General features: G+C 40.7%; 1 protein-coding gene across 1 annotated transcript in view; it reads right to left on the reverse strand.

The window, feature by feature from the left end:
* LRP5 (LDL receptor related protein 5) overlaps nucleotides 1-26941 on the reverse strand; it is a 135297-nt gene that overhangs the window by 37546 nt on the left and 70810 nt on the right. The window contains exons 8-11 of the mRNA XM_075188600.1: nucleotides 5872-6088; nucleotides 3393-3682; nucleotides 2335-2561; nucleotides 1249-1433 (exon numbers count right to left, since the gene is read on the reverse strand). Coding sequence (XP_075044701.1) covers nucleotides 1249-1433; nucleotides 2335-2561; nucleotides 3393-3682; nucleotides 5872-6088 — 919 coding nt within the window. The remainder of the gene's footprint in view (nucleotides 1-1248; nucleotides 1434-2334; nucleotides 2562-3392; nucleotides 3683-5871; nucleotides 6089-26941) is intronic.

A 26941-nucleotide genomic window follows, 5' to 3' on the forward strand; every position in this document is an offset into this window, starting at 1 on the left:
TCCTCCACTCATGATTACCTCCTGAAGTATTGATTAATAATGTGTACAAACACTAAAAAGGGTAAAATGTCTTCTTCTATCCACTGATTGCAGTGAGTTCTATATGTGGGAAGAAGCTGCATTTAGAATTGGTAAAGATGCAATGAAGTGTTTAACGTAACCGTTTAGCAGATTTGTTTTCTAGTAGCGCTAGAAAAAGTTAATACTTTTTCATTTATTGCAGTGCAGCACTGGTTGGACTCAATAGGCTGTGAAAGTCCTAGGTCTGGATATCCAGTTATGTGGTTTAGTATAATGAAGTTAAAATAAAAAAATATTTAAGATTGAAAGCAATAAGTGGAAAGAAGTATGTAACCTATTGCAGGGGTCCAACTGTTTTTATTTGGTCTCTCCATTACTGGATTATTTGTTACCATTTTGCTCCCGTCATTTTTAAGTTGCCCCTTGAACAGAGCTGTCCTAGGCACATGCCCAGTTTGCCCATGTCGTAAATCTGAAACTGGTTAGATTTCACTAAATGAAATTCAATACAACAGATGCATCATTGCCTGTAATGTATCCAAAGCACATTAAATATTGAGAAATAACAAATACTAACAGGTTCATCCCAAAAACGTAGATGGCAAAATGAAAACAAGTTTACTTACTAATCCGTATGCAGCAAATGTAAACTATCCACAAAAATATATACACAGTCCGCTTGATACAGAGTTCAGAGAGCCAGCAACCAAATAAAATAGTTTCTCACTAAAGTTATCATATTGAGTTATTGAGAGGTTAAACCACTAGTGAACATTTACAGACATCCAATATGAGTTATGTTTCTTTTATTATAGAGATTTTACCAATTCCCCTTTGCTAGTTCTTGAATTAACAATGGCCCTCGCTTCTCTACTAATCTTTGAATCATTTTGTTTTTTCTTTTAACTGATGAATGCCTTTGGATTCATTTTATGTTTCATCTTTTTATACTGATGTTCCCCAGCTGGATCTAGGGAACAGGTGGAGCCCCTTAAGCATGTGCATGTAGACTGGCTGGTTGTTTTAGAGAGAACAGGGCATTTATAACATTGTATGACACAAAATGTACAATGTTATAGATATAAAAATAGGATAAAAAAAATAAGTAATGTGCTTACTGGTCTTGTGGAGTGACTTTTAATTTTACAATCTGTAACTAAAACAAACTAAACAAAATGCAAAATATATATATATATATACACACACACACCAGAATAGTGTTTTTACCTAGCATGTTGGAGGATTGAATCATGTTTGTATCCAGGTCAGTCCAATAGAGTCTCTGGTCAGCATAGTCAATGGTGAGGTCATTGGCACGACCCAGTTTGTCAACTAAAGTGATGATGTTGGTCCCATCCAAGTAGGCCCGAACTATTCTGGGTTTCCCTCCCCATTCTGTCCAGTACATGTAGCTGAAATGAAAGAACCAGAAATTAGAAGAAATTCACATTTATACCTTATTTTTAAACTGGAAAAAAAGCCCATTTTCAGGCCACACCATCGCTTATCCATATTACATCCAATTTCCCAGTTGTAACATCCAGCTCATCATATAAATGCAGCATTATCTCTCTCCAGCTGCCTGAAGTTCCTAGTAATTTGCACAGTCCATGATGCCATTATAGTAACCAACAGAAAGAAACCTGTGTGGTGATTATCAGGGCAGACAAATCCATGAAAGAGGTACTAGCAGTATTGGGGAGGGGGGAGGGGTGTACAACATTTTGGACCCACGTTTTTTTATTAGTGAATAAAGTATCTTTTTCTTTTAACATTCTGGTGGTGCCATTTTAATTTTGTCTCGAGGATTTTGGACATCTCCCTTTGTTAGGCATGCACACCATGAATATTATACTGAACTGTTTTGTACTTTGGTTGACCGGATAACTCCTGCTGATGAATACGACAGCAGTGGTGGCCAGTACTCCCAGGAAGATCCCACATTTCTCATCCAAGGGAAAAACATAAATTGTTGTTTAATGGACAAAATGGTAGCCCCAGCCAAAACATGCTAATAATTGTATAATGTTATAAACAAGTTTGTAAGAAATTGTTCAAGGTGGGTCCTCTATTCTAAAACACCAACCTGCTTATTAATTATGTAATCACTGAGAGGGATATAAACAAAGAACTCAGGGCATGTTTTGCATTTAGTTTTTTAAAGAGATATTAGACTCTTTTGCTCTTAAACAAAAAATAAAAAAAGCTTAAAGGCAACAAAATAAAATGTTATATACAAATTCATATGCTCTGTATTAGTTTGTGTCACAATATGGGAACATTTACATATATTTGCCAATGTGCCCTGTTTACCCCTTTGCTGGATCCAAAGCAAGTGATCTAGGATTGTCCAGATCTTTCCAGACTAAAACCTGTCTGAACTGGCCATCAAGACGCGATACTTCAATTCTATTCGTTCCAGTGTCTGCCCAATAAAGGTTCTTTCCCATCCAATCAACTGCCATTCCCTCTGGGTAGTCAAGGCCAAGCTCAATAACATGTTCTACTGAGCTTCCATTCATAAATGCTCTGCTTATAGTCTGGGAAAAAACAAAAACGAACAATAACTAAAGCAAGTAGAAGAATAAACAAACATTTGAATTTAAATATACTGTAATAAAACAAAACTGAAGATAACAAATATATGTTTAATGGTGGTACAGTCACCCAACTGAGAAGCTAGTACATCTGCATAGTAATTAGAAGAATTTAATAGTGAGAGATGTGAAGCTGCCGTTTGCTTTGACTGGAAAGTAGTGTAGTACAAACGCACTTTCCACAATAGTGGAGTATTGGATAGCACTTCTGCCTCACAGCACTGGGGTCATGAGTTTGATTCCTGACCATGGCCTTATCTGTGTGGAGTTTGTCTGTTCTCCCTGTGTTTGCGTGGGTTTCCTCCGGGTACTCCGGTTTCCTACCACACGCCAAAAAAACAAACATACTGTTAGGTTAATTGGCTGCTATCAAAATTGACCCTAGTCGCTCTCTGTCTGTCTATGTCTATGTTAGGAAATTTAGACTGTAAGCTCCAATGGGATAGGGACTGATGTGAGTGAGTTCTCTGTACAGCGCTGCGGAATTAGTGGCGCTATATAAATTACTGATGATGGTGATAGTGTGCATGTCTTGCAAAATGTTCATATTTAAACAATGTTACGTCATGAATGGGAAAGGTTCTTAAGAACAAAAAAAAAAGTCTCAAACTGATCTAGTAGAGCAAAGAGGCAATATAACTATACAGCAGGAAAACAAAAACTGAAAGGTCATCTCTCACGCAAAACTTCTATTCTATATACATTCTTGATTAGCACAGATTGTAGGAAAATGGATAAACTGGCCTAGCAGAGACATGTTGTTTGCAATGGTACCTTTAATGCGACATCGGTCCAATAGATCCTATTATCAGACACGTCGAAATCCAAAGCGGATGCTTCTTTAACCCCCGTGAGTGGTATAGCAACATTATTATTGTTGGTTTCTAGAGAAATCCTGTGAATTGCCGCTCTGCTTGTGAAAACCAAGAAGGCCTCAGGAATGATGCAGGTCCGCATGTCACTCAGTAACTCTAATCCCATTGGACAGGAACATCGTATGACACGAGGAGTGAAGAAACACAGGTGACTACAGCCTCCATTATGATCTGCACATGGGTTGGTGCCTGTAACAGTATAAAACTACATCAAGAGCAAGATAGCATTGCCTTTCATGATATTATCCTAACATATGTTTGTGGTTAATTCAGGACAAAAGATGCCTATAAGAGAAGCAATTTCACTGGACCAGACTGGTCACGCACTGCTGCATGCAGACCCAAGCGTCTGGATCTGCCCAATTTGATCACCCATGTGGTAGGCAGACCAGGATGCTTTGCAAGGCAGAGTGAACGTAACTACTCGTGGGTGGGCAGTTTAAGCATATACAGTCAACTATAAAATGAATAACGATGATATTATCTTAGTCCATTAAGGTAAATAAACATTCTGAACTGGCAGTTTACCTTTGTTAATTTTGTAATTGAATCACAACAAGTCTATTACAACATGAGAATCCCCCCTTCACAAAAGGGTAGTGATGTAAATGATTCAAGATAAACTGAACGGGGTTAATATACATTGTCCACTTAACTTGCATTAATTGGAGGCAAAAAAATCCAGAACAGCGAGAGGTAATGTGGGGCAAGTCATGTCTGTACTGAAGGTTTTCAACATACAACTTGTTCCTTTTATAAAAATCATAAAGCAATCAAAATGTCCTGATGTGACATTGATCTTTCAGCAATATTCTTCCTTGCTCATCCGGTGTAAATACATGGAGACGAAAAGCTTTAGAATTGTCTGGGTGATCAAACAAGTTTTTAACACTAGTCCAATCCCAACTAAATGTTATTGTGCACAGGGCACAGCTGGCATAAATAACAATTTTTCAAGAAGAAGAAGATACAAATACATTTGTTTACTTTTTTTTTTTTTCTTCTTATGGTCCAGTAAAAAACAATTGAGGTCTTTCTTGTGCCCCCAGTATATCAAACACAGATGCACAGGGCAAAAAGAACAGCTATGTCCTGAAGCCAGACCAGTGACAATGGAAGCCATTTCACTTTATTTAGCCAGTACTAATGTCTGCGTAGAGACTGAAGTTCATCTGGGAAACACAGATTACCCACATGCTTCTTTCCTGCTTAATTGCATTTAAAAATACGGAAGTCTTGTGGTAGGGTAACATATTGGAATATATCTATCGAGAGCCAAACATGGGAAAACCCTGCACCGTCAACATAAGATTGGGATATACAACTCATCCAGTATGAATATGGGGGGGGGATAAAATCAAAATGCACATATACATCAAAATTGGATAGGAAAACCACTTTTAAAATGCTAAAAAAGCAAGTACATTGATGTTTACTTGTAAAGCAAGCTCAGTAAGAAAGAATCCTTTAATTTTTTAAGGAGCAAATAAATGTTCCCTTTTGAAGGTACATGTATGTACCTGCAATGTTAAAGCTAATGTGACATGCTGTAGGACAATTAGAAGCATTTTGAAGAAATGAGGTGTGCTTTGGGATGGTGAAAAGCAATCTCAGTAAAGCAAAATCTTCTTCTGCTTTCATTTCTGTGGCCACCGGCATGGTTTTGTACATAAGCCACAGACCTTTAAACCAAGAGGCCTATCAACTTTGGACCTTTTATGCCCACTTGACCCATGGTTAAAGCAATATATTTAAAACAAAATAATTGGAATCAAAACTAGCTCATTCTAAAACTCTGCATTCCTTTTCAATATGTGGGTGGCGTTGCAGAAAAATAAACACTTGAATCGCCCTGGCTTCAGTTTCAGACCCTGAACAAATTAAACATTGAGAAACAGTATCTGTGCTATAATATAGCAGAGAATAATAGCTAGCAGCAAGATAACAAGGTTACATACAATGTCAAATAACGAAATTCCTGTCTTGGTATCAGAACATTCCCATATATATTTATGAATGTCAGGTGATGCCTGGACACATTCACATATTGTACTACTTTACAAGAAAAAATATATTCTTTTATAAAAGAAAAAGGAGTCTTTACTTTCATGTTGCAAGGTAAATTTATCTGCATATATAAAACTATTAAATTGTGCAGGAGATGCTGTATTATTTGCTTGGCTGATATAAAAATAGTCAACCACAGGCTTTATAGTAACTTTGTTACAAAATTATTGTGAAAAGAAACAAAAACAAAAAACCATCTGGTTCAGGTTGTCGTTTTTCTTAGAAATGAAGGCCATTGGAAAATAATAAATGTATATGTTGTGGGGTGATTTATAACAGTCTTATTTATGGTGTAACTATAATTAACATACCATATGTATTGGTTACACTGGCTGCTTTTAGCCCCATTAGGTCTGGCAGCTGGTCGATGATGATTTCTCGGCTTGCCCTCACTTTATGAACCCTTTCAATGCTTCTTCTTTGCCAGTCAGTCCAATAGATGTAATCTCCCAGCAGTGTAAAACCAAATATGTGCGGTAGCTTGTCTTCCAACAGGGTTCTTCGCATACTTCCATCAACATTCATAACCTAATTCAAAAGAAAGTGTATAATTGTGACGTTCAGGATTGTTTAATGTGCTCGCAGCTCTTGCCTGTAAACCCTTTGGACAATTCGTAGGAGGCCTTTTGGACATAAAGCCTTCTCTGTCACTACCATGATCCACATGGGTGTTCTAACATGTGCCCAGCATCTGCGCACTTCATTCAGGGCATGCTGAATGCTACTTCTACAGATTCACATAACGATCAATGACGCCTAATTTTGAAACAGGTATTCAAATCACAGACCATGTGTACCAGACAGGGATGAATGATGCATTCACCAATTGGTTTAGTGTACTGTGCATGTTATAAAACCTGCATAAGAGAACTCTAATATAACTCTCAAACAAACCACTATCTTATGAAGTGTGTAAACATCAATAGCATAAATTTCTAGAATTACGGCATATATTTATATATCTATTTATATTTATTAAATAGAAGACATTGAAGAGTTTTGCACTTACAGAAGAAGTTCAAGAGAGAAAATTATGGCTAAGACTTTACTACCACATTTTAAAAAGTTCTGGACGTGCGACTTTCAAGGACTATGGATTTTTGAAGAAACTACAGGTAAAAACAATTAATGATGCAATCCCATGAATAAAATGTGTAAACATAAAATCACTCCAGTTTACTGTAAAAAATAAAAAAAACACATGGTTTTCAAGCTGCCAGAAATGATTTATAGTTTGCCAAGTGTCATGTGACTACTAGTGCAAGAGTTATGTGATAACAGATGTGGAGAGCAGATTGGCTTTTGGACAACACTTTTCTCAGCATGCTCAATTAAACTGGGTACACACCTTTGCAATTATGCAGATCTCATGATTCACAACCGTTTGGTCAGATATTACATCACATCTGTTGATTTGGTTTAACAAACTTCCTAAAAATCACAGACAGAATAATGTTGGGCAAATGTGGAAGTGTGAACACTCATGACCAGCAGTATAGAAGACAACAGATATCTGAGTACACAATCTTTTCATCAGATGGTTATCAGAAATGAAGATTGTATAAATTGTGCTGGTATGTACACATGAACTGGTATGCTCATCTGGACTTTCAATTGTTTGTTAAATTATTACAGAAATTGCATTAAAGATTGCATAGTTGTGTACCCAGATTTACACATCTCCTCCTCATGTTCATGGAGTGAGGGCTTGTTTTAAGTTAAAAAAAAAAAAGTCTATTTAATTGCAGTTTTAAACAATTTATCAAGATTGTAAGCACAGTGCAAATTTCTGATTTAGCGTTTTAGTGAGCCTGCTACTACAGCATTTTCACATATGTACTGGATTATTGTTCCTGCACTAAGGAGTCCTAACACGGTCTAAAAAGGCTATCTGTATGAGGACAATTTATGCTAGCAGAAGCTTGTGCTTTGCTCTAAAAACAGGAACAATAGCTAATGTATTACTTGAAAGGGCTGTCATGTAAAAGCAACTACCCATCTTTTCTTGAATAAGATGGCATACATAGCAGAAACAAACCCCAAAAAAACATAGCAAAATGAATCCTAAGATTTGTGCAAGCTACATATACTATATGCAAAAGTATTTAGCCACACCTGCTAATTATTGAATGGAGGTGTTTCAATCAGACGCATTGTCAGAGGCGTATAAAATCAAGCACCTAGCTATGCAGTCTCGATTTGCAAACATTTGTGATACAAAATGGGTCGTTCTGAAGAGCTCAGCGACTTCAAGCGTGGTACGGTGTGATAGGATGCCACCTTTGCAATAATTCACTGTTCGTGAAATTTTACCTACGGTCAACTGCAAGTGATATTATTAGAAAGTGGAAGCATTTAGAAACAAAAGCAACTCCGCTACGAAGAGGAAGACCATGTAAAATCACAGACAGCGGTCAATGACTGCTAAGGCAAATTGTGTGTAAAAGTATAATATGCTCTGCTGTTTCCATAGCTAAAGAGTTGCAAACTTCAACTGGCATTAATGTAAACACAACAACTGTGCGGCGGGAGCTTAATGGAATGAGTTTCCATGGCCGAGCAGCTGCATGCAAGCCTCACATCACCAATACCAATGCTAAGTGTCGGATGGAGTGATGTAAAAGCACACAGACACTGGACTGTGGAGCAGTGGAAAAAGTGTTCAATGGAGTGACTACTCACACTTTTCAGTTTGGCAGTCAGATGGGCAAGTCTGGGTTTGGCGGATGCCAGGAGAACGTTACATGCCTAACTGCAATATGCCAACTGTGAAGTTTGGTGGAGGAGGGATAATGGTATAGGGCTGTTTTTCAGGGTTTGGGCTAGGCCCCTTATCCCCAATGAAGGAGAATTTTAATGTTTCAACATACCAAGTCATTTTGGACAATGCTATGCTTCCATCTTTGTGGCACTAGTTTGGGGAATGCCCTTTTCTATTCCAACATGACTGTGCCCCAGTGCACAAAGCAAGGACGACAAAGACATGGTTTGAGGAGTTCAGTGTGGAAGAACTTGACTGGCCCTCACAGAGCCCTGACCTCAACCCCATCTAACACCTTTGGGATGAACTGGAATGGAGATTGTGAGCCAGGCCTTCTCATCCAACATCAGTGCCTGACCTCATAAATGCTCTACAGAATGACTGGGCACAAATTCCCACAGAAACACTACAACATCTTGTGGAAAACCTTCCAAGAAGAGTGTAAGCCGTTCTATTTTAATATGGAGTTGGCCTCCCTTTTGCAGGGAAATGTATTAGACTACAATGTCATTACAGTCCCTGTGGGTGTAATGGTCAAGCGTCTTAACACTTTTGTCCATACACTGTATAAGCAATTGCCACACGTAACAAAAAGGAAAAGAGTGGCAATAATTACAATGTCATTACATTAATGTCTATATAGCGATACCTAGATGGTTATAACCATAAATTAAGCAACGAGGTGCCTCAATAAAGTAGTATACATTTTCATCTCCCTTTTCTTTGAAAAGGTCTTTTTGTTGAGCTTCAGCACAGCTTTAAGGCAAATCACTGAGGTTACACATTTTTAATCATACACAACTATCATTAGGTTTCACAAACAAGCCTCACCAAGCCAGAAAACCATAAAACAAGCCATGTGCATGGGTTATACTTTATGTACACTGGGTCATAATATATCTTAGGGAAAAAAACCATGACATTTCACATTAAACAACAAGGATTATACTTTTTAAGTCAACAAGAATAGAAACCTCCCGGGTAATTAAGGATATTATAGCAGAGACACTAGAGTGTACCTTTATAGGTCTTAATCCTATTCCCCTTTGGATGATATAAGCATGTTAAGCTCATGAGTGCTGGATCACCACACCTTTCACTCTGGAGGAGACTGACATGAGGATTCTTCTGAGTGAAATCTACACTCATCACCTCAGGGACATAAAACTAATGGATATCTTGCAACATATAGGAAGGCAGGAGGTAGAGGGGTGTGGTGCTGGTAAAATGTATTAACTATTTGAGCACAGTGAAGAGAAACAACATGCCTAGTGTAGGCCTAGACATTTAAAGAATCTTTAAAACCTTTACAAAAAACAAACATGGCCTTCTGGTCGGCTCATCCTTTCAAATATTTTTCTTTAATGCAAGACCAGACATTCTTAAAATAAGTGTGCCCAACACCAGCTGCAAAACTGGGAGCAGTGAGCTTCTGCCGCAGTTTTGCCGGTAGCATTCTCGGCAGTTAATTCAGGAGCCCATCGTCAGAAAATAGTGAAAAAGTTTGTTTTCTGTTTATAGGGTGATCCATTACCTTCTTTAAAATACATTATAAAACAAATAAAGACCTATGTCAGACTGTTAAGAGGTCCCATTTAAACAAAATGAATGTGTACATATGGAAAGACACATATATAGAAGTAATGTTGCTTATATAAAAAGGTGAGGACTCAGGTTTTGCCATTATGAGCAGTTAGGAATTCCATCATGTAACAATTTTATAAAATGTAGTGAATGCGTGTAGCCTGTTTGTTGAAAACATACAAAATACAGATTGGTGCTTTGAACACAACAAATAAGGGACACTTCGTTATGTGGTAAGGAATGGTTGTACAAACCCCAGGAGCCAGGTAGCAGTCACTGCACTGAAACATTGCAGCTAACTTTCAATTATCTTGCTCCTTAAAAATAATTCAAAAAGGATCCTGTTTCCTCCTAGACCAGTGATGGACAAACTAATACACTTCAGGGGCCGCACAAAGACTCCTTTAATAAGACTGGACAGTAAACTCAGTAATTAGTTAAAACAATACATTTAAATCAAGGAAGGAGACATCTACCTGTTGTAACAAATCAGACATTTTAAAGCAAGATAAACAAGTGTTACACGCTAGAATAGACAAACCTCAATTAACGACCACTCAGCCCGATATTACATTAGTGTGTACACACAGATGATGAACAGCAGTCGTTCCAAAGCAGCAAACATCTTGCTTTGATTGCTCAGTAGAACTAGAAATCTCGTTCAGCTATGGAACGACATCCCACTAATCCTGCAGTGTGTATGCACTCACGATCAGGCTCTCCATAGAGTTTACAGAGTCATGATCTTTTCAGTCTACAGTTATGACAGATGAAGAGCACAGATCTGAGGGTAAATCTTGTATAGTGAGTGGTGTGTACCCAGCCTTAAGCAGTGTGGATCTGGGAGCTACATTTGAAGGCTGGGTTTGACGCCTGTTGCTCATCACAATCCTAGACTGGCTCTTCAATTCTACATTACGTTGTAGTGTATTCTGCTTTAGAACCCATGGAGCAACTGCTGCTTTATACATTTAGAAACAAGGTACTATACTCAATCTGAACTATTAAACAATTTAAGCCATTCATAAAGCTGCATCCATACGGTTTGCATGACCATTGCACTTAAAAGAAACAGTGTGTAAGATATTCACATGAAACATTAAATTGAAATAACAAGCGAGAGGGAGAGGGAGGCTCTACCCATCACATGCTTTTGGGACATGGTCAATCCATGTATCACACGTTGGGACAGTGAATTTACAGTCAACAACAACAAAACATATTGATTAAGATTCTCCATGATCCCAAGAGTTTCCCAGATTTGAAGCTGTAAGTATCCCTGCGCTGTAGCTTATATATTTTTATTTCAGCAATGGCTGAGAATATTTACATTCATAGATCAGGTCTACGTGTAACATTTCTCAAGCTTTATTTTCATTTGAAAGTCAACGGATTAGTTGACCTGCCCTATAAAACAGACTATTCTGCAGGAATTTCCTCATGCAGCTATTAAATGTCCATGCAGGGGAGAGAGTATGTAAACTATTCTGAGACGAGAAAGGAAAGGAAACGGATACAACATTCAGCTCACAGCCAGACATATCCTACATGCATTTCTGATCACATTTTAAAAACGTAAACTGAAGCAGATATCTCACAGGACAGAAGCGGCACCTTTTCTCCACCTAATTACAGAGATGTATGACTATTATGTCAAATTCATATTTCCCTTTACACTTATGGCACATCCATTTATCTTTGACACAACAGGCCACAGCCGCAATACTGTTGGTGAAAGCAGTCACAGAGTAACTGCAGCAAAGCAGAGGGCCATGTCAGCAGACTCTCAATTACACCGCCTCAAAAGTACAATTGACTTTTCACTCACCGACAGAGGAGATTGGGACTCCACTTGTTATAATGTAAATTTGAAAAACACCCAAAATAAGTTGGTCTTAATTACCTTTAAATAATGTGTATATTCTCATACATTTCTTTTTGAAATGTTTGAAAATGTGTTAGTCACTGGAAAAAGCTTGAAGGGTTCAGCTAGATTGCTCAGCAGCAGATCAAGATCAAGGCTGCTTGTCAATTGTGAAGTGCTGAACAATGAAAATGGAAATGATTTAAACCAAAGAATGAGATTCTGTAAAAAATCAATTATTGCACAACCATAACATGTACATCTATGCTGTTATACAAAAAGTTACAAGTTGTTATATTGTATCATTTTACCATAAAATAAAACGCTTAAAAATAATAAGTGTAGAAAAAAAAACAATTTAATAACCTCAAAACACAAATTACAATAGAAACACACACACACACACACACACACACACGTTAAAAGATAAACAATTCTGTAAACCAAAGTTCATATCATGCACGGAGCCCAAGGTCTGTATTACGTTATTTTTTTTAGAGAGTGTCGGGATTCTGTAGAGCGAGTTCCAATTTGATAAAAGAAAGCAGTATTTTCACTTTTATTTATGTAAACTTCTGTTTACATAAAATTATTTATATGGACATAGTACATTTTCGCCACATATCATTATAGATGAAAAGAAAGTTGCTTTTCCCCAAAAAATTATTTAAACGTGTTTCAAGGAATGCAGACTAGTTTCTCAAGGGAGTCACCTCTATCTTTGAGCCACTTTGCTCGATTCTTCTAAGGCCAATGGATGATACCGACCTGGGGATGAAACATTCCACCATCAGCAATAGCAGGAACTACAAACCACAAATTAGGGCATGAATTTAACTGCTCTACTACAGCTCTTAGAGGTCTAATTTCCATGTCCCAGTTCAGCATCTGGTAAAAGGACTGTGGCCTAAAAGAGGCTCAAATAAAAAGTTTACTGCTTAGAAATGTCCAAAAAATGCTCCCCCACGATACAAGATGATTTGGCTGCTGGAAGGTACACTGGGATCTATGGGTACTGTTTCCCTTTGCATTGACTGTTCAAGAAAATGACCCAGTCATTAATAAATGTAAATATGTTGAAAAATACAGTTCTCCGTTTAAAATTTTCTCTGTGGATTTGCCCTCCGTAACATTACTGAAAGAAAAATAAAATAGTGCTTGTGACTGGATCACTTATGGTATAAATGTATTTAAAGGAAATAGCGAAGGACGCTTATTTATATAATTGCAAATGCACTTATTTTTCCCATTGTGTATATTTTGGTATAGGAAATCTTTATTTTTGAGACGAGGGGAGAATTTTTGTTTTTGTTTTAACCTTGCTAGAGGAAATGCATTATTTCTGATGTATATATCTGATACAATAAGCCTTTGTTTAGAAAGTCTTTTGTATATCTTGGTGTAAGGAAATGCCTTATTTGGGGTTTGCAACTTTACTTGGGGAATTATTTTCTTTGGAGGAGATGTGTATTCTTCAACTGTTGGAAGAAAGCACCCATGCTAACCTCATGTTAATTAGACCTTTTGATGGGAGTGTCCAATACCCCTTAAAGGAAAGGAAGGGGTAATTAGACTTGGATCAGGATGCCAATAAAGGAGTCCAGTGGTGGCAGCAGGCTCCCCCTACTGCAGGAGGAGGGGCGTATATGGAACAACAAAAGGGGACGGTGGCAAAGTAAGCGCAGATAGGTCCAAGGAACAGACAGGGTGAAATAGGTGGTTCATCATGTCACAGTTCTAGATAACAACAAATACATTTTTTCAACTTTAACGTTTAAGTTTAAACCCTATGCTTTTAAAGGAACTGCATTAGGTGGTGATCTATTAAAGTTTTTAAACAAATACTAATAATTAAAACATTCATCTAAAGTGCGACATGACAGAACACATCACTTTTGCTCCTTTTTTTATGCCAAGGAGAGCTTGTCATGAGCACTACGTTTAATTCTCTTCCATCCTGACACAGTAAGAAAAGAGACATGAGCAACGCTGTGTAGCCCAATAGTTTACTTTGAAAAATGTTCAAGTTTTGCACTATTTGGACACTGTGGTTAATGCTCCCGGAGGGTCCTGTCCTCTCAATAACCTTTACAAATCCATATTCTGTGGTTTTCTTGCAGGCTCTCTGCTTTATAAAAGAGTCTTCTGTTGATGTAAAATAGAAAATACAGAGGGCCTTATTCTCTATCGCGGGCCTTATTCTCTATCGCAGTTTGTAGATATATGATATTTTGAATGTAAATAAAATAAATGCGCATAAAAAAAAAAACCAAAAAACCCATAACTTCCAAATTTGTTAAAATACTTAAATGTATGTCCTGAAAACAGAATGATTTGTAAAGCTCATATTGATAAAAGCAACATGATGCACGTGTCCAAAATACTCTTAGATCAATTATTGGCTGGTAAAACCATACAAATAAAGAATATACATACTAACTCAGGACTTTAGAGTTAATACCTGTACGGGAGAGACCTTATAAACAGTTGATGCACCACAGAGATTACCATTAGAAAATGAAGTAGACATCATGTGCTCACTGTGTATCATTGATGCCCACAAGGAAAGAATAGAAGTCAACTGATCTCTAATGCTGCACTTTCCCCAGTGGTTTTCTCCTGCAAATGTTTGGGCTCATTGGATGAGCCCCATTTCCTTTACGGAAAGAAAAGAAAAACATCACATTTACCATGGCTCCAAACCAATTTTAAATTGCAAACTTCAGCAGCAGGGCCTCTCACATTATGTCTCAAGTTACATTGCTGTGCCTCACATGTGTATTTGCAATATTGCCGTTTCTGTACAGTGCTGGAGAATAAGTTGGTACTTAATTATCATTTTTTTTTTTTTAAACACAGGGCTGTTACTTGCACAGAGTTTTAACTTCAAACAGTTCCCATCAAAGTGACAAAACTACAGATTGAAGCCCTGACCAGGCAAGACAGGTTGGTCATTCAATCAAGATACAAACGTCCCTACTGTGGCCTGCCTGTGGTTTAGCAACCTCTCACCAGTGGTCCTCCTGCTCTTGTCTAAATTATACCTCTGCTCTAACTTCTATATCAGAGCAAACCTCCACACAGTGTACTGCATCATGAGACCCCAGTAAAAATTGGGAGTGCAGATCAAAAGATAACAGATCAGCACCATGTGGTAATTAATGGTTAGTTAATGGCCATTAGTTAATTAGTAGTTATTTGTTGCCAATTAGTGGGGGTGGCTTGTGTAAGGGTGAGGAGTTCTCCGATGCAATGCGTATACCAAATGTCCTCATTGAGGTCATGTGGGGGTATGACTTCAAGCTACGGTCACATCAACATTATTCTATAAGTGAAAACAGAAACAAAAGGAGTCACGGGAAAACCGGTATGCAGGTGTTCCAAGTCACAGGAACAGGTCAGTGAATATATAACCAGAAATACTACTTTAAGCCATGAATTGAGGAATATTTTGAAGAGATAAAAATATGTTTTAACTAATGAAAGGAGGTTGGACTTTGGTGATGCAACATTTACACCTTTGAGCAGTGCTCCTCTTCAGACTTTTCAACCTGTCCTCACATTTTGGTGCATTTCTAGTTTTTGGAGTCATCTTATGAGAGCAGACATGTACTTTGTGTCCGGAGAGCCTTCCCAGTGCACATCAACCACACAAAACTAAGGCTGTTTGTGGTGCACAAATGGAGCCAGTGTTCTGAAATTTGTTTAGTGCTACAAGAGGAAATTATGCTTACTGGCCACACAACCGTGATTCAGTTGGGAAGTTCGTGAAGTTCATGCAGGTCAGCCTGGCTATAGTTCTATTCGTCATTTCAAAGGAAACACACTTTGTTCCTGCATCTGAGGAAGGAGGTAGAACTGTTCCTTCGAAACACGTAAAATAGTGAACACTACAGACTGGCTAATCTTGCTGTCAAAACGTTGTTCAAACACCAAGTAATTCAATTCTTCAGCTTAAAACAGAACCTCCAAATTCATTTTGTAAAATACTGAGCAACTTGCTCCTTAATTATCCAATTGTTAAAATCTAGACCAGACAAACCTTTATGTTCTCCACTTTTAAACGTCTGCAGGGGTGGAGTGAGTAGGAGCACCAAACTTTCTTATATACAACATCACCTTTAAAAGGCATAAGACTATTCCACTCAACCTTTCTTGTGTTTTGCACTCATATGAAACATATTTTACAGGCAACACTCAACAACTGAAGTCTTGCAGCAGGTGCACAGCTTTACACCAAATGGTTTATTCTCAGAACCTATATAAAGGAATGAACGCCTCTTACACATCCTAACACTGCAGTGTAAGTCTACAGAAAGCAATTTCATTACATTGCAAAACATTCTGTTCTTAAGGCACTGTTACCACAAGCCTCAGCATACTCCGATAGTAAATGCACTCGCCATTTAATTTTTCAATATATGAGTGTGACCGGATCATTTTTAAATAACTTATGGTATAAATTTATTTTTAAAAAAATAGCGCATGATGCTTATTTATACAATTGCAAATGTACTTATTTTTGATATTGTGGGTATGTTGGTAAAGGTGATATTTTTATTTCTGAGACCAGGGAAAGAAATGTGTTTGCATCAGAAATCATGTATTTCCTCTAGTAAAGATAAAACATATATCTGATACAATAAGCCTTTGTGGAGGAAGTCTTTTATGTATCCTGATATGGGGAAATGACTTGTTTGGGGTACCTTTCTTTGGGAATGTGTATTCTGCAACTGTCTGAAGAATGGACCCATGTTAATCTCATGTTAATTAGACCTTTTGATGTGTGAGGGTCTAGCACCTGAAGGCACAGGAAGGTTTAATTAGGCTGCTGTTAGATTTTCTGTGTCAAAAATAAGATGCAGGAAAGCACAGCAAGTTTTAGGATATCACAGATAAGTGTAAATATTGATAGCTTTGCAATGCATGTAAAACCCTGTTTGGGTAAACAAATTGCATCCTGATTCTAAAAATACCTCAGACTCCAGTGGGCTGGCTTACCCTTTTAGACTGTGTTCAAATCTGTATAAAAAACAAAACAAAGTCTTGCATTGAAAATAGTTCTTCGTGTTCCATCTGACCTGCTCCCTGGTACCTTCAACCAGGGTGAGAAAACAAACATCACTTGCTTCAAAGACCTGCTTGGAAACTCCTCTATCCCTGTGACCTACAGATTAGACCCAAAATCTAATCCGTTCTCAGCCGTTTCTGAGATTTGGATCCAGCATCCAGTACCACCGCCCTGTCCGCTATCCAGAAGCTTTGGCCAGTGTGATAGGCCAGGGGGGATCCATCCACAGCAACCCTGATCCATAGGAAGAGATCGGGAGTACCAGCCCAGGTACACCAGTAATGAGGTATACTCGCAGGGTCAGTTACCCAGAATAAACTCTGTTCTGGATGCGGTAAAGGAGTTCAGTGGTGGCAGCACTTGTAAGCCCCTCCTACTGAGAGGGCGCATTTGGGAAAACGAAAGGGAACGGTGGCAAAGTAACCCGGTTCCCAGAGACAACAGACTGGGCGATATAAGTGATCCATCCTGTAACAATGAGATATTACCATAACTTACGTGATATCTACAATGTCCTGTATCACAATGCGCACTCATAGTTTTATTAATCATTAAAGAATTTCTGAAGAGGTGATGGGTGGTATCCGACTGTACAAACCAACCAGCCCTTCTGCCTGTTTTTATTTATTGATTTAAAAGAAACCAAAATTCCTTCCCAATAATGAGTACTTTGGTATGGGCCCCGCAAAAAAGCATGGACCTCTGATGGTCACCACTGGGGCAGATTGGGCCTCAGTAGTAGGAGATTCTGCTCACTGGTTGTGAATGCTCCATTGCTCCAATTAGTAATGAGCCATAATTCATAGCTGCTACAAAGAGACCAGAGCAGAACCAAGGGAAAGTGGGGAAAAGGGGACCCCCAAAATAAAAGCCTAATTGCAATTATTGTAATTTATTCTTATTAACACATATACCATTTATAAGAAAAATCAACTATAAAAGTTGTGTCTTGCAACCTTCTGGGTAGCTATAGATGAGAACATACCATGTAGTGACAGGTCCATACTCTGTGTACTGCCGAGAGAAACTTTGTCAAACTCAAAATTATGCCAGCTAGCTTACAAGACGGTTCCTGGCTGGCTCTGTATGGTCACCTGAGATTTTTGTCACAGTATCTTCAATAATCTCCAATAACCAATATACAACATTATTGCAGGAAGATGATGATAATGAGGGAAGTGCAGAAAGTTAGGATTTATGGTTTAAAAAAAATGATATGTACGTTAATAAGTTTACCATACCTATCACCCTGGCTCCACGTGTTCCACTGGCTCCTGCTTCCAGGTGATGCTCCAGCTCTCTGACCTCCGGCCTCCACGTATATTCTAAGCGCCGATCCGGCCCCACGTGTTCCTCCGGCTCCTGCTTCCAGGTGATGCTCCGGCTCCACGTCTCTTCCACCTGGCTCCACGTGTTCCTCCGGCCTCCACGCCTCTGGCTTCCATTTGCTGCTCCAACTCCGTTCCTGATGCTGTTCTGGCCCATGGTCCACCTTTGGACTCCCATACTTTGGTCCTACCTGCTCGCTGTGACTCTTTGACTCCCCGGACCTCTCATCCAGCCCGAACTTGGTTTCCCTCAGATAACTGTCCCTCCAGCTACTACTTGTGACCAGTGATCTGCCTGGACTCGCTTGTTTCCTGCGATCTCCTTCCTCATCACCTGGTACCTGCTCTTTTTAGTCCTCCATTCTTGTTACATTGTATTTTTCATTTTTATTTCCCATTGTTTTTTCTCATTCACATTGTATGTTTCTTTTCATTGTACTTCTACTCTCATTTCAACTCTACCATTAGGTCACCTTTACCTTCTCTCATTTTAGCTCATTTCATTGTATTTTATTTACTGCATCTGATTTTATTTTTATTTCCAATTTTATTTTCTGAATACTGCTCTCCATTTTGTCTCTGACACTCCCTTTCTATTCCGCTCTGGTCTGTAGCCCTCTACAGTCCTGTTCCATTCACTGTCCTTACCTTCCTCGCCCTAACTTTTTCGCCTTCCTTTTTGCCATTGTCATCCATATTGCCATTGCCTCTCATTTCGCCATTGCCTCTCATTTCGCCATTGTCTCCCTGGCTTTATTCTTACCTGTTATTCTCTATCTTCTTTATCTCACTGTTCTGTTACTCCCTGCCTTCCCTGCTCTATTTTCTGTTGGTCTTCCTAGCCCTCCTTGCCTTATCTTTAGTTCCATCATTCTAGGCCTCTCTTAACGACCTCATCCCTGCCTCCTTCTTCCACCCTCTTTTCTGCCCTCCTCCTTTCCGTCACCACCCTTCTCTCTCCCTACTATGCCTCCCCTCTCTCGCTCCATACCCATACTCTCCCCCCGCCATACCTCTCCTGCCCCTCCCCGCCCTCCCCCGCGCTCTGCCCATCTTGCTAACCTCATCCCCATCTCCCCCCGCCCCCTTTCTCTTGTGCCCTCTGGAACGCTAGATCAGTTCGCAACAAGCTGACTGCTATCCACGACCTCTTTTTATCCACCTCCCTTAACCTTCTCGCCCTTACTGAAACCTGGCTCTCCGACACCGCCTCCCCCGCTGCCCTCTCCTATGATGGCCTCTCCTTCACCCACTCCGCCAGACCTGGTGCCCGCCCAGGTGGGGGAGTGGGCCTCCTCCTTTCCTCCTCCTGTACTTTTCGTATCATTCCCCCTGAACCCTCCCTCTCCTTCTCCTCCTTTGAAGCCCACTCCATCCGCCTCTTCTTCCCCATCGATCTCCGCGTCACGGTCGTCTACCCTCCCCCTGGCCCCACCTCCCTCTTCTTCGATAACTTCGCTGCCTGGCTTCCTCACCACCTCTCCTCCGACCTCCCCTTCATCATCCTCGGGTACTTTAACTTCCCCATGGACAATCCCTCTGACCCTGCTTCCTGCAAACTGCTCACCCTTTCCTCCTCCCTTGGCCTTACCCAATGGACCTCCTCCTCTACCCACTGCCTTGGCCACTCCCTTGATCTTGTCTTCTCCCACCTATGTAGTCTCTCTGACTTCTCCATCTCTCCCTTTCCTCTATCCGACCACCATCTCCTCTCCTTTTCTCTCTCTTCTCCTGCTCCCCTCCCCCTGTCCAAGCCTACTCTATCCATTCGCAACATCGATGCCCTTGACCCGGCCACTCTGTCCTCCTCTCGATTCTGTCCTCCTCTCGATACTCTCCTTTCTCCCCTTTCCTCCCTGTCCTGCCCCAACCAGGCGGTCTCCCTCTACAACCTCACCCTCCTCTGCTCTGGATGCGGTCGCCCCTGCCCACTCCGTCCACCCTCGCTGCTCCAAACCCCAACCCTGGCACTCCAAACTTACCCGCCTCCTCCAAAAATGCTCCCGTACCGCTGAACGCCACTGGAGAAAATCCCGCTCCCTGGCTGATTTCCTCCACTTCAAATTCATCCTCTCATCCTACAGCTCTGTCCTCTCACTTGCTAAACAATCTTTCTTTAAGTCCCTCATCCTTTCCTAATCCTCTAACCCCCGCCGCCTCTTCGCTACCTTCAGCACCCTCCTGGCCCCGCCCCCTCCTCCCACCCCCTCCTCCCTGACTGCCTCCGACTTCGCCTCCTTTTTCTCCTCTAAAATTGAGGCCATCCGACTTGAAATCTCCTCCTCCACTCCCTTGTCCACCCCCCCCCCCCCCTAGCCACCCTCCTCTCCACTCCTTCCGCCCTACCACGGGTGAGGAAGTCCACTCTCTCATTTCATCCCCCCCCCCCTCTACCTGTCCCCTGGATCCCATCCCCTCCCACCTTCTTTGCTCCCTTTCCCCCACTACCTGCTCCCACCTCGCTCACCTCTTTAATCTCTCCCTCTCCTCCGGAATCTTCCCTTCCGCCTTCAAACATGCTCTCGTTTCCCCCATCCTTAAAAAACCTAATCTTGACCCCACTTCTCCCTCTAACTATCGGCCCATATCTCTTCTCCCCTTTGCCTCCAAAATTCTCGAGAGGCTCATCTGTAGCCGTCTCTCCTCCTACCTTTCTGAATACTCCCTCTTTGATCCTCTCCAGTCTGGTTTCCGCCCCCTTCACTCCACTGAAACAGCCCTGGCTAAAGTCACCAATGATCTGCTCTCTGCTAAAGCCAGGGGCCACTTCTCCCTTCTCATCCTCCTTGATCTCTCTGCAGCCTTCGACCACCCCCTCCTCCTCCACACCCTCCAGTCCTTTGGCCTCTCTGGCCCAGTCCTGTCCTGTTCACCTCTTACCTTGCTGACCGTTCCTTCTCAGTCACCACCTCTGGGTCTCTCTCCCCCCGTCCACCCTTCTAGTTGGGGTCCCTCAGGGCTCTGTTTTGGGACCCTTACTCTTCTCTCTATACACCTCTTCCCTAGGTGAACTCATCAGCTCCTACGGCCTCAACTATCATCTCTACGCTGATGACACCCAACTTTACCTCTCCTCTCCTGATCTCTCTCCCTCCCTCCTCTCTAGGGTGTCCACCTGCCTCTCTGCCATCTCCTCCTGGATGTCCTCTCGATTCCTTAAGCTTAACCTCGCCAAAACTGAACTCAGTCTTCCCTCCCCCTCGCACCTCACCCTCTTCTGACCTCTCCATTACTGTCGACAACTCCTCTATCTCCCCTGTCCCCCAACTTCGCTGCCTCGGGGTCATCCTCGACTCCTCTCTCTCCTTTGGCCCCCACATTCTCTCTTGCTAAATCCTGCCGCTTCCAGATGCGTAACATCGCACGCATCCGGCCCTTCCTCTCCCAAGATGCCACTAAATGTCTTATTCACGCTCTGATCATCTCCCGCTTGGACTACTGCAATCTCCTCCTTACTGGTCTCCCCCACTCTCACCTCACTCCCCTTTGATCTGTACTTAATGCTGCCGCTAGGCTTATTTTCCTCTCGCCGCTCCTCTTCCGTCTCCCCCCTCTACCAATCCCTTCACTGGCTCCCCCTACCCTACAGAATCCTGTTCAAGCTCCTCACTCTCACATACAAGGCCCTCGCCAACTCCACTGCACCCTACATCTCCTCCCTCCTCTCTATTCATGCTCCATCCCGCCCTCTCCGATCGGCCAATGATCGTCGCTTCTCTTCCCCCCTGATCACCTCCTCCCACACGCGTATCCAAGACTTCGCCCGCGCTGCCCCCCTCCACTGGAACAAACTCCCTCCCCCCATCAGAACTTCCCCCAATCTGTCCAGTTTCAAACAGTGTTTAAAAACCCACCTTTTTCTTAAAGCCTTCCAGTCTCCCACTTAACTTCCTACCTTTTCTTCTGACTCTTCCCTCTCATTCCCCTTCCCCTATCCTCCGTCTCTCCCCTGTGTTCTCTGTCAGTCCACCCCTCCCCTTAGATTGTACGCTCCTTTGAGCAGGGCTTTCTCTCCTCCTGTCTTCACCACTTCTAACTCTGCTCACCAGCTACCCTGCCTTCCTCCTCGAGGACCCTCTTCCCGCGTCCCCTCTCGCTCCCTTCTCTTCCCCCTGGGGGTCTCCCTCTCATCTGTGCCCTCCCTCCTAAGTGCCGTTGCTGGCTGACCTTCCCCTCTTCCCTCCCCTCTAGCTGTGCCTTGAGCTCACTGAGTTACTGTGATTATTGTTTACTATTCTGTGCTGTCTCACCTCGTATTGTAATCTTGTCTGCCCCTGTACGGCGCCGCGGACACCTAGTGGCGCCCTATAAATAAAAACGAATAATAATAACTATCAACATGTTTAAAAGGGACAGTCCCGTTTCAAGTTGCACAGTCAGGACTTTTGCATTACAGGTCCACCAAGTATAAAAGCTCCAGTTGTTTCATGCATATTATTCAATTTTGTAATATGCCCATGATAGGCATACAGCCCAAGGCTAAAAAGTTACTTAACTTCCTCTTTATACTGCAGCTGGGTATAGATGGCATGACCATTGTAAGCAGTCACTATAATTTTAAGCATCATTTTAGTCATTACTCTATGCTGCAAGTACAAATTTAATGCACAAAATATCAAAAGCCTCACTCACTGAAGAGCCACAAAAAAAAAAAAAAATCCCAAATAGTACTAGAACCACATGATAAATATATAAATAGCTTATCTTCTCATCACATGAGGAAATGAAGGATACCATATGCAAGGCCTGGAAGATCCCACAATCCGCAGGCTAATTCACATATCTAAGAGATCGCTATGGGGACGAGTGTCACACTAGGAGAAGGTGGTTTTGTTTGTGGTTCATTTACATAATTGCAGCAAAACTAGAACTGGATTTTATCCTGTTGTACACTAATGTTGTGGTTGACTGCAGCTGACACAGCTGCTGAGAAAATGTATTCTACAATTCATCCCATATGTGGGACAGATCACACGCTGGATGGCACAAGACAGTGATAAAATGGTTCAGAAATACTTTGAATGCATTCATTTCCCTGAATCAACTTCCAGCAGATGAATATAAAAAGGATGGTATGTGACCCTTAACCCCAGCCTGCAAATGGTTGCCAGAAAACAACATACTTTAGAATTAGGCCAATATACACACGCACATATAGCGTATAGAGGAATAGAAGTGGCATTTCACATATGAACAGTTAGTAACATTTAAAACACAGGCTTGGACACCCTACACACTACAGGGTATCTAGGCAACATGTGGCTTAACATCTGTTGCTGAATTACAACTCTGAGTATGTTGTTAGCCAGCGGCTAGTCATTTTACAAGTATGGAAACACAAAGGTAGTTTACAACCAACATTTTTCCATTTTATATGAACTTTATGTGTCTGCCTAAAGTCAATGCTGAGGTACACAACTGCGATGACAGTGTTAAGAGATACCACCACCAGATAAAATAAATTCATTATATGTTAATCTCTATTACATCACAGAAAGAAAAAAAAAAAAAAGTCTCATGTGATACAACCAAACCATGCCCTCATCTACCTAACAATACCCATTTTTTTGATATGGCATTCTCCTTTCTAAGTCTAAGAATCGGGGGCAGTCCCATCAAAATCTGGACTGTTGGGAGGTACTGAAAAATAAATGATTCAGCAATATCCCTAAGTTTCACAACAGCTCTGTTAAAAATCTAAGTATTATGATCCAAGTCCATTAAAGACAAAGTTGTTCCAAAATCTTTCGGACTGATGGGATCGCATAGATGTCAAAAAGCTACAACTGCAGGCATTTCAGTTACTGTGACATCCCTGGTCCTGCCTCTTTGTATGATGCAATCAATCCACAGAGTGCATTTCTCCACAGCAGATCTGCACTCAAGCTGTCTGTCTGTTTAGGTAGAGAAGCACCTCCCTCCTCACATGGCACCCTACTGCAGAGGACCGGAATTGCATGGTGGACACAAGTATAAAACTTTAGATATTTCATGTCTATTCTTTTCAATAATACAGTGTTTTTGCCGTGTATTATGTTTAAATAGTGGCTTTACATACTTTTTAATGCCAATATTTCTTTGCATAGAGTTCAAAGCAGGTCAAAACACACTGTACCAATAAAAAGAGAGAGATAAAAGAATAAAGTAAAAAGACTACCTTATAAATGGGGCAAAGCTTTAAACATAGAAATGATTTGTACCTGGCTGCTCCATGCCTGCACATTACCGTTGTACAGGCTGTTAAAGAGGCTCAGAGCAGGGACTACCAGATCAAGGCACAAATTTACGGGTGCCACAATCTTCTAGATAGAAGGGGCCTATTTCCACAAGCATAAGCAATCTGGTGGGGTGCTGCTCACACAACAAGTAGCAACGCAAAATACACAGACTCCTTACAACTTCTCAAGGCATATTGTGGGGAATGTATACCCTCATCACGAAATAAATATATATATATATATATATATATATATATATATATATATATATATACACACCGTATATATATATATATATATATATATATATATATATATATATATATATATATATATATATATATATATATTCGACGTCAGCAAATTGGATAAAGTCATTTCAATTAAAATCGAACAAACTTGGTTGTCTGTTTGAAAAGATGCGTACGGTACATTACGACGTGAAAGGGCGTACGCAGCTGCAACACGTGGCAACAACAGTTATTAGTCTTTTGCATACATTCGCACAAACACGCACACTTGTAAAATAGTACACATTAATGGTAGTTGCAACACAGTCATTTCTGTCGAAATATAGTAGTATTTATGTGTAATATTATGAGTTATTTGCATATCAGTAAAACATATGGTACACGTTGAAGGAATCAAGTCATGTGTGGTATCATACTTATCCCCTTTACATTTCCCACTATCCGGTTCACTTTGCGAAGGGATCGCAGGGTGCATACGCAAGTTATTAATGTTATGGCATTATGGTCTATTATGATGAGAACTCTTGGCGGGAAGATCAGAGCCCATCCCATGGAGAGATGACCTCCTCCTTTGGATTCCTGAGCTTTAACAAGCCTATGATCTACAACCCCCTGGAACCTCCTGAAACCTGGACCAATAGAAGCAAGCCACACCCTTTGCATTGTTTTACTGTATCACTGTTTGCATATAAGCAGCAGCTCCTCATCTAGTGTTCAGACATCTTGTCCCCAGACTTCAGGATTGAATGACTACACTGGATCCAGAGCGCCTGCGATAAATAACGGCTGTACTTATTAATATTTCGCTAAGATATATCTACTGCTACTTTTTGAGAATAAATCTTTGTGCGTTGGAAACACAAATCGAGATTCGACAATCGTTATTGGATAGCGACAAAAATATATATATATATATATATCTCTCTCTCTCTCTCAAGACGCAGGAGGATGCATGCAATGGTCGTATGGCATCTGTGCATATTGCTCAAACTCACACCATTCCCCGACAACTATTGCTGTATCACTGCTGGAGTCAAACATCGATAGACCTAATACATTTGAGCATTTTTCGACCAAAGTTGACTGACAATACACCCTTTCATTTAAAGTTATCCTTAAAAACAAGCATATTCAATATTGATATTTCACACTGCCTTTGATTACACAATAATTCCAAATTATAGTGTTACGTCTATACAACACAGTCCCTTATAATTTCACCTTGGTTGCCATCTGGTTTCACTGCATAACTGTTTTAAAATTCAAAATGTCATAATATGCCACCCTCAATATGACCCTCATGACCTCTGTTTTAAGATGACATTATAAAGAGGAAGCGCCCATCTCAGAGAAACATGTCAGTCAAGCAAATCCAGAAAGCTGCAGGTTCTGCTGTGCAGCCATATGAGAAAAACTTTGACATGTCTTAAACCAGCAACACCAGTACATCTTGGATCGTGTGCTTTCCACAAATGTAATTTTTATTTAAAGTTCTTTTTAAGATTAAAAAAAACCAAACATTTAATCTCTCCACAGTTGGTATTTGATGCATTTCTTAAAAAACAAACAAACACAATTTGTATGAAGTAAAACTCTAAAAATAACCCAAGCACGGGGAAGAGTCCAAAAAATGAAAAATTAAAAAAAACCAAAAACTTGTCTGACTACGTTCAACCATGTCCATCAAACACGGCTTGTCGTACAAGTAGTATCAGTATGCACAACTCAAAAAGCTAATTCCCTATTTTGGCAGCATTTCCCACTCCAATCCCTTCATTGGGGTCTTTAACAGGGCTTTACACGCCAGCGTGCCTCCCTCTCCTGACAGCAATCCATCCAGGCTGGAGGCAAAGGGGGGCCAGGAGGAAAGCTAAACAATACCAGCTGCTATCATTCAAAGCGGGTTGCGCCACATTAGCATCAAAGGATATTACTCAATCTTTAGTCAAAGCACATTTCACAACAGTAAATGCACTGTTAATAGCCCTCTGTTTGCTCTCGCCAATGCCAGGTTTAACCATGAAACAAAACCTTACACATAAAAGGACTAAAACTGCAAACTCTCATTACCTCCTGCCTAACACTTCCATCCAGGCCAGACTAATATTTAAAGCCAGAAACTTCATATCTGGGACATTGTGGGAACCTTGAAGTCGCGTAACCAAAAAAATATAGTTGATCAGTGTACATAAATTCGAGGGTAAACACTAATTCCTGCTGGACAATTCGCTTTTCTTTTTTTTCCCCTACCAACAAAGGTGCAATGAAGAAACGTCTGTCATTTATATACACAGCATTATATTA

This window comes from Mixophyes fleayi, chromosome 10 (genome assembly GCF_038048845.1).
Source record: "Mixophyes fleayi isolate aMixFle1 chromosome 10, aMixFle1.hap1, whole genome shotgun sequence".
In the NCBI taxonomy this organism is placed as follows: Eukaryota; Metazoa; Chordata; class Amphibia; order Anura; family Limnodynastidae; genus Mixophyes; species Mixophyes fleayi.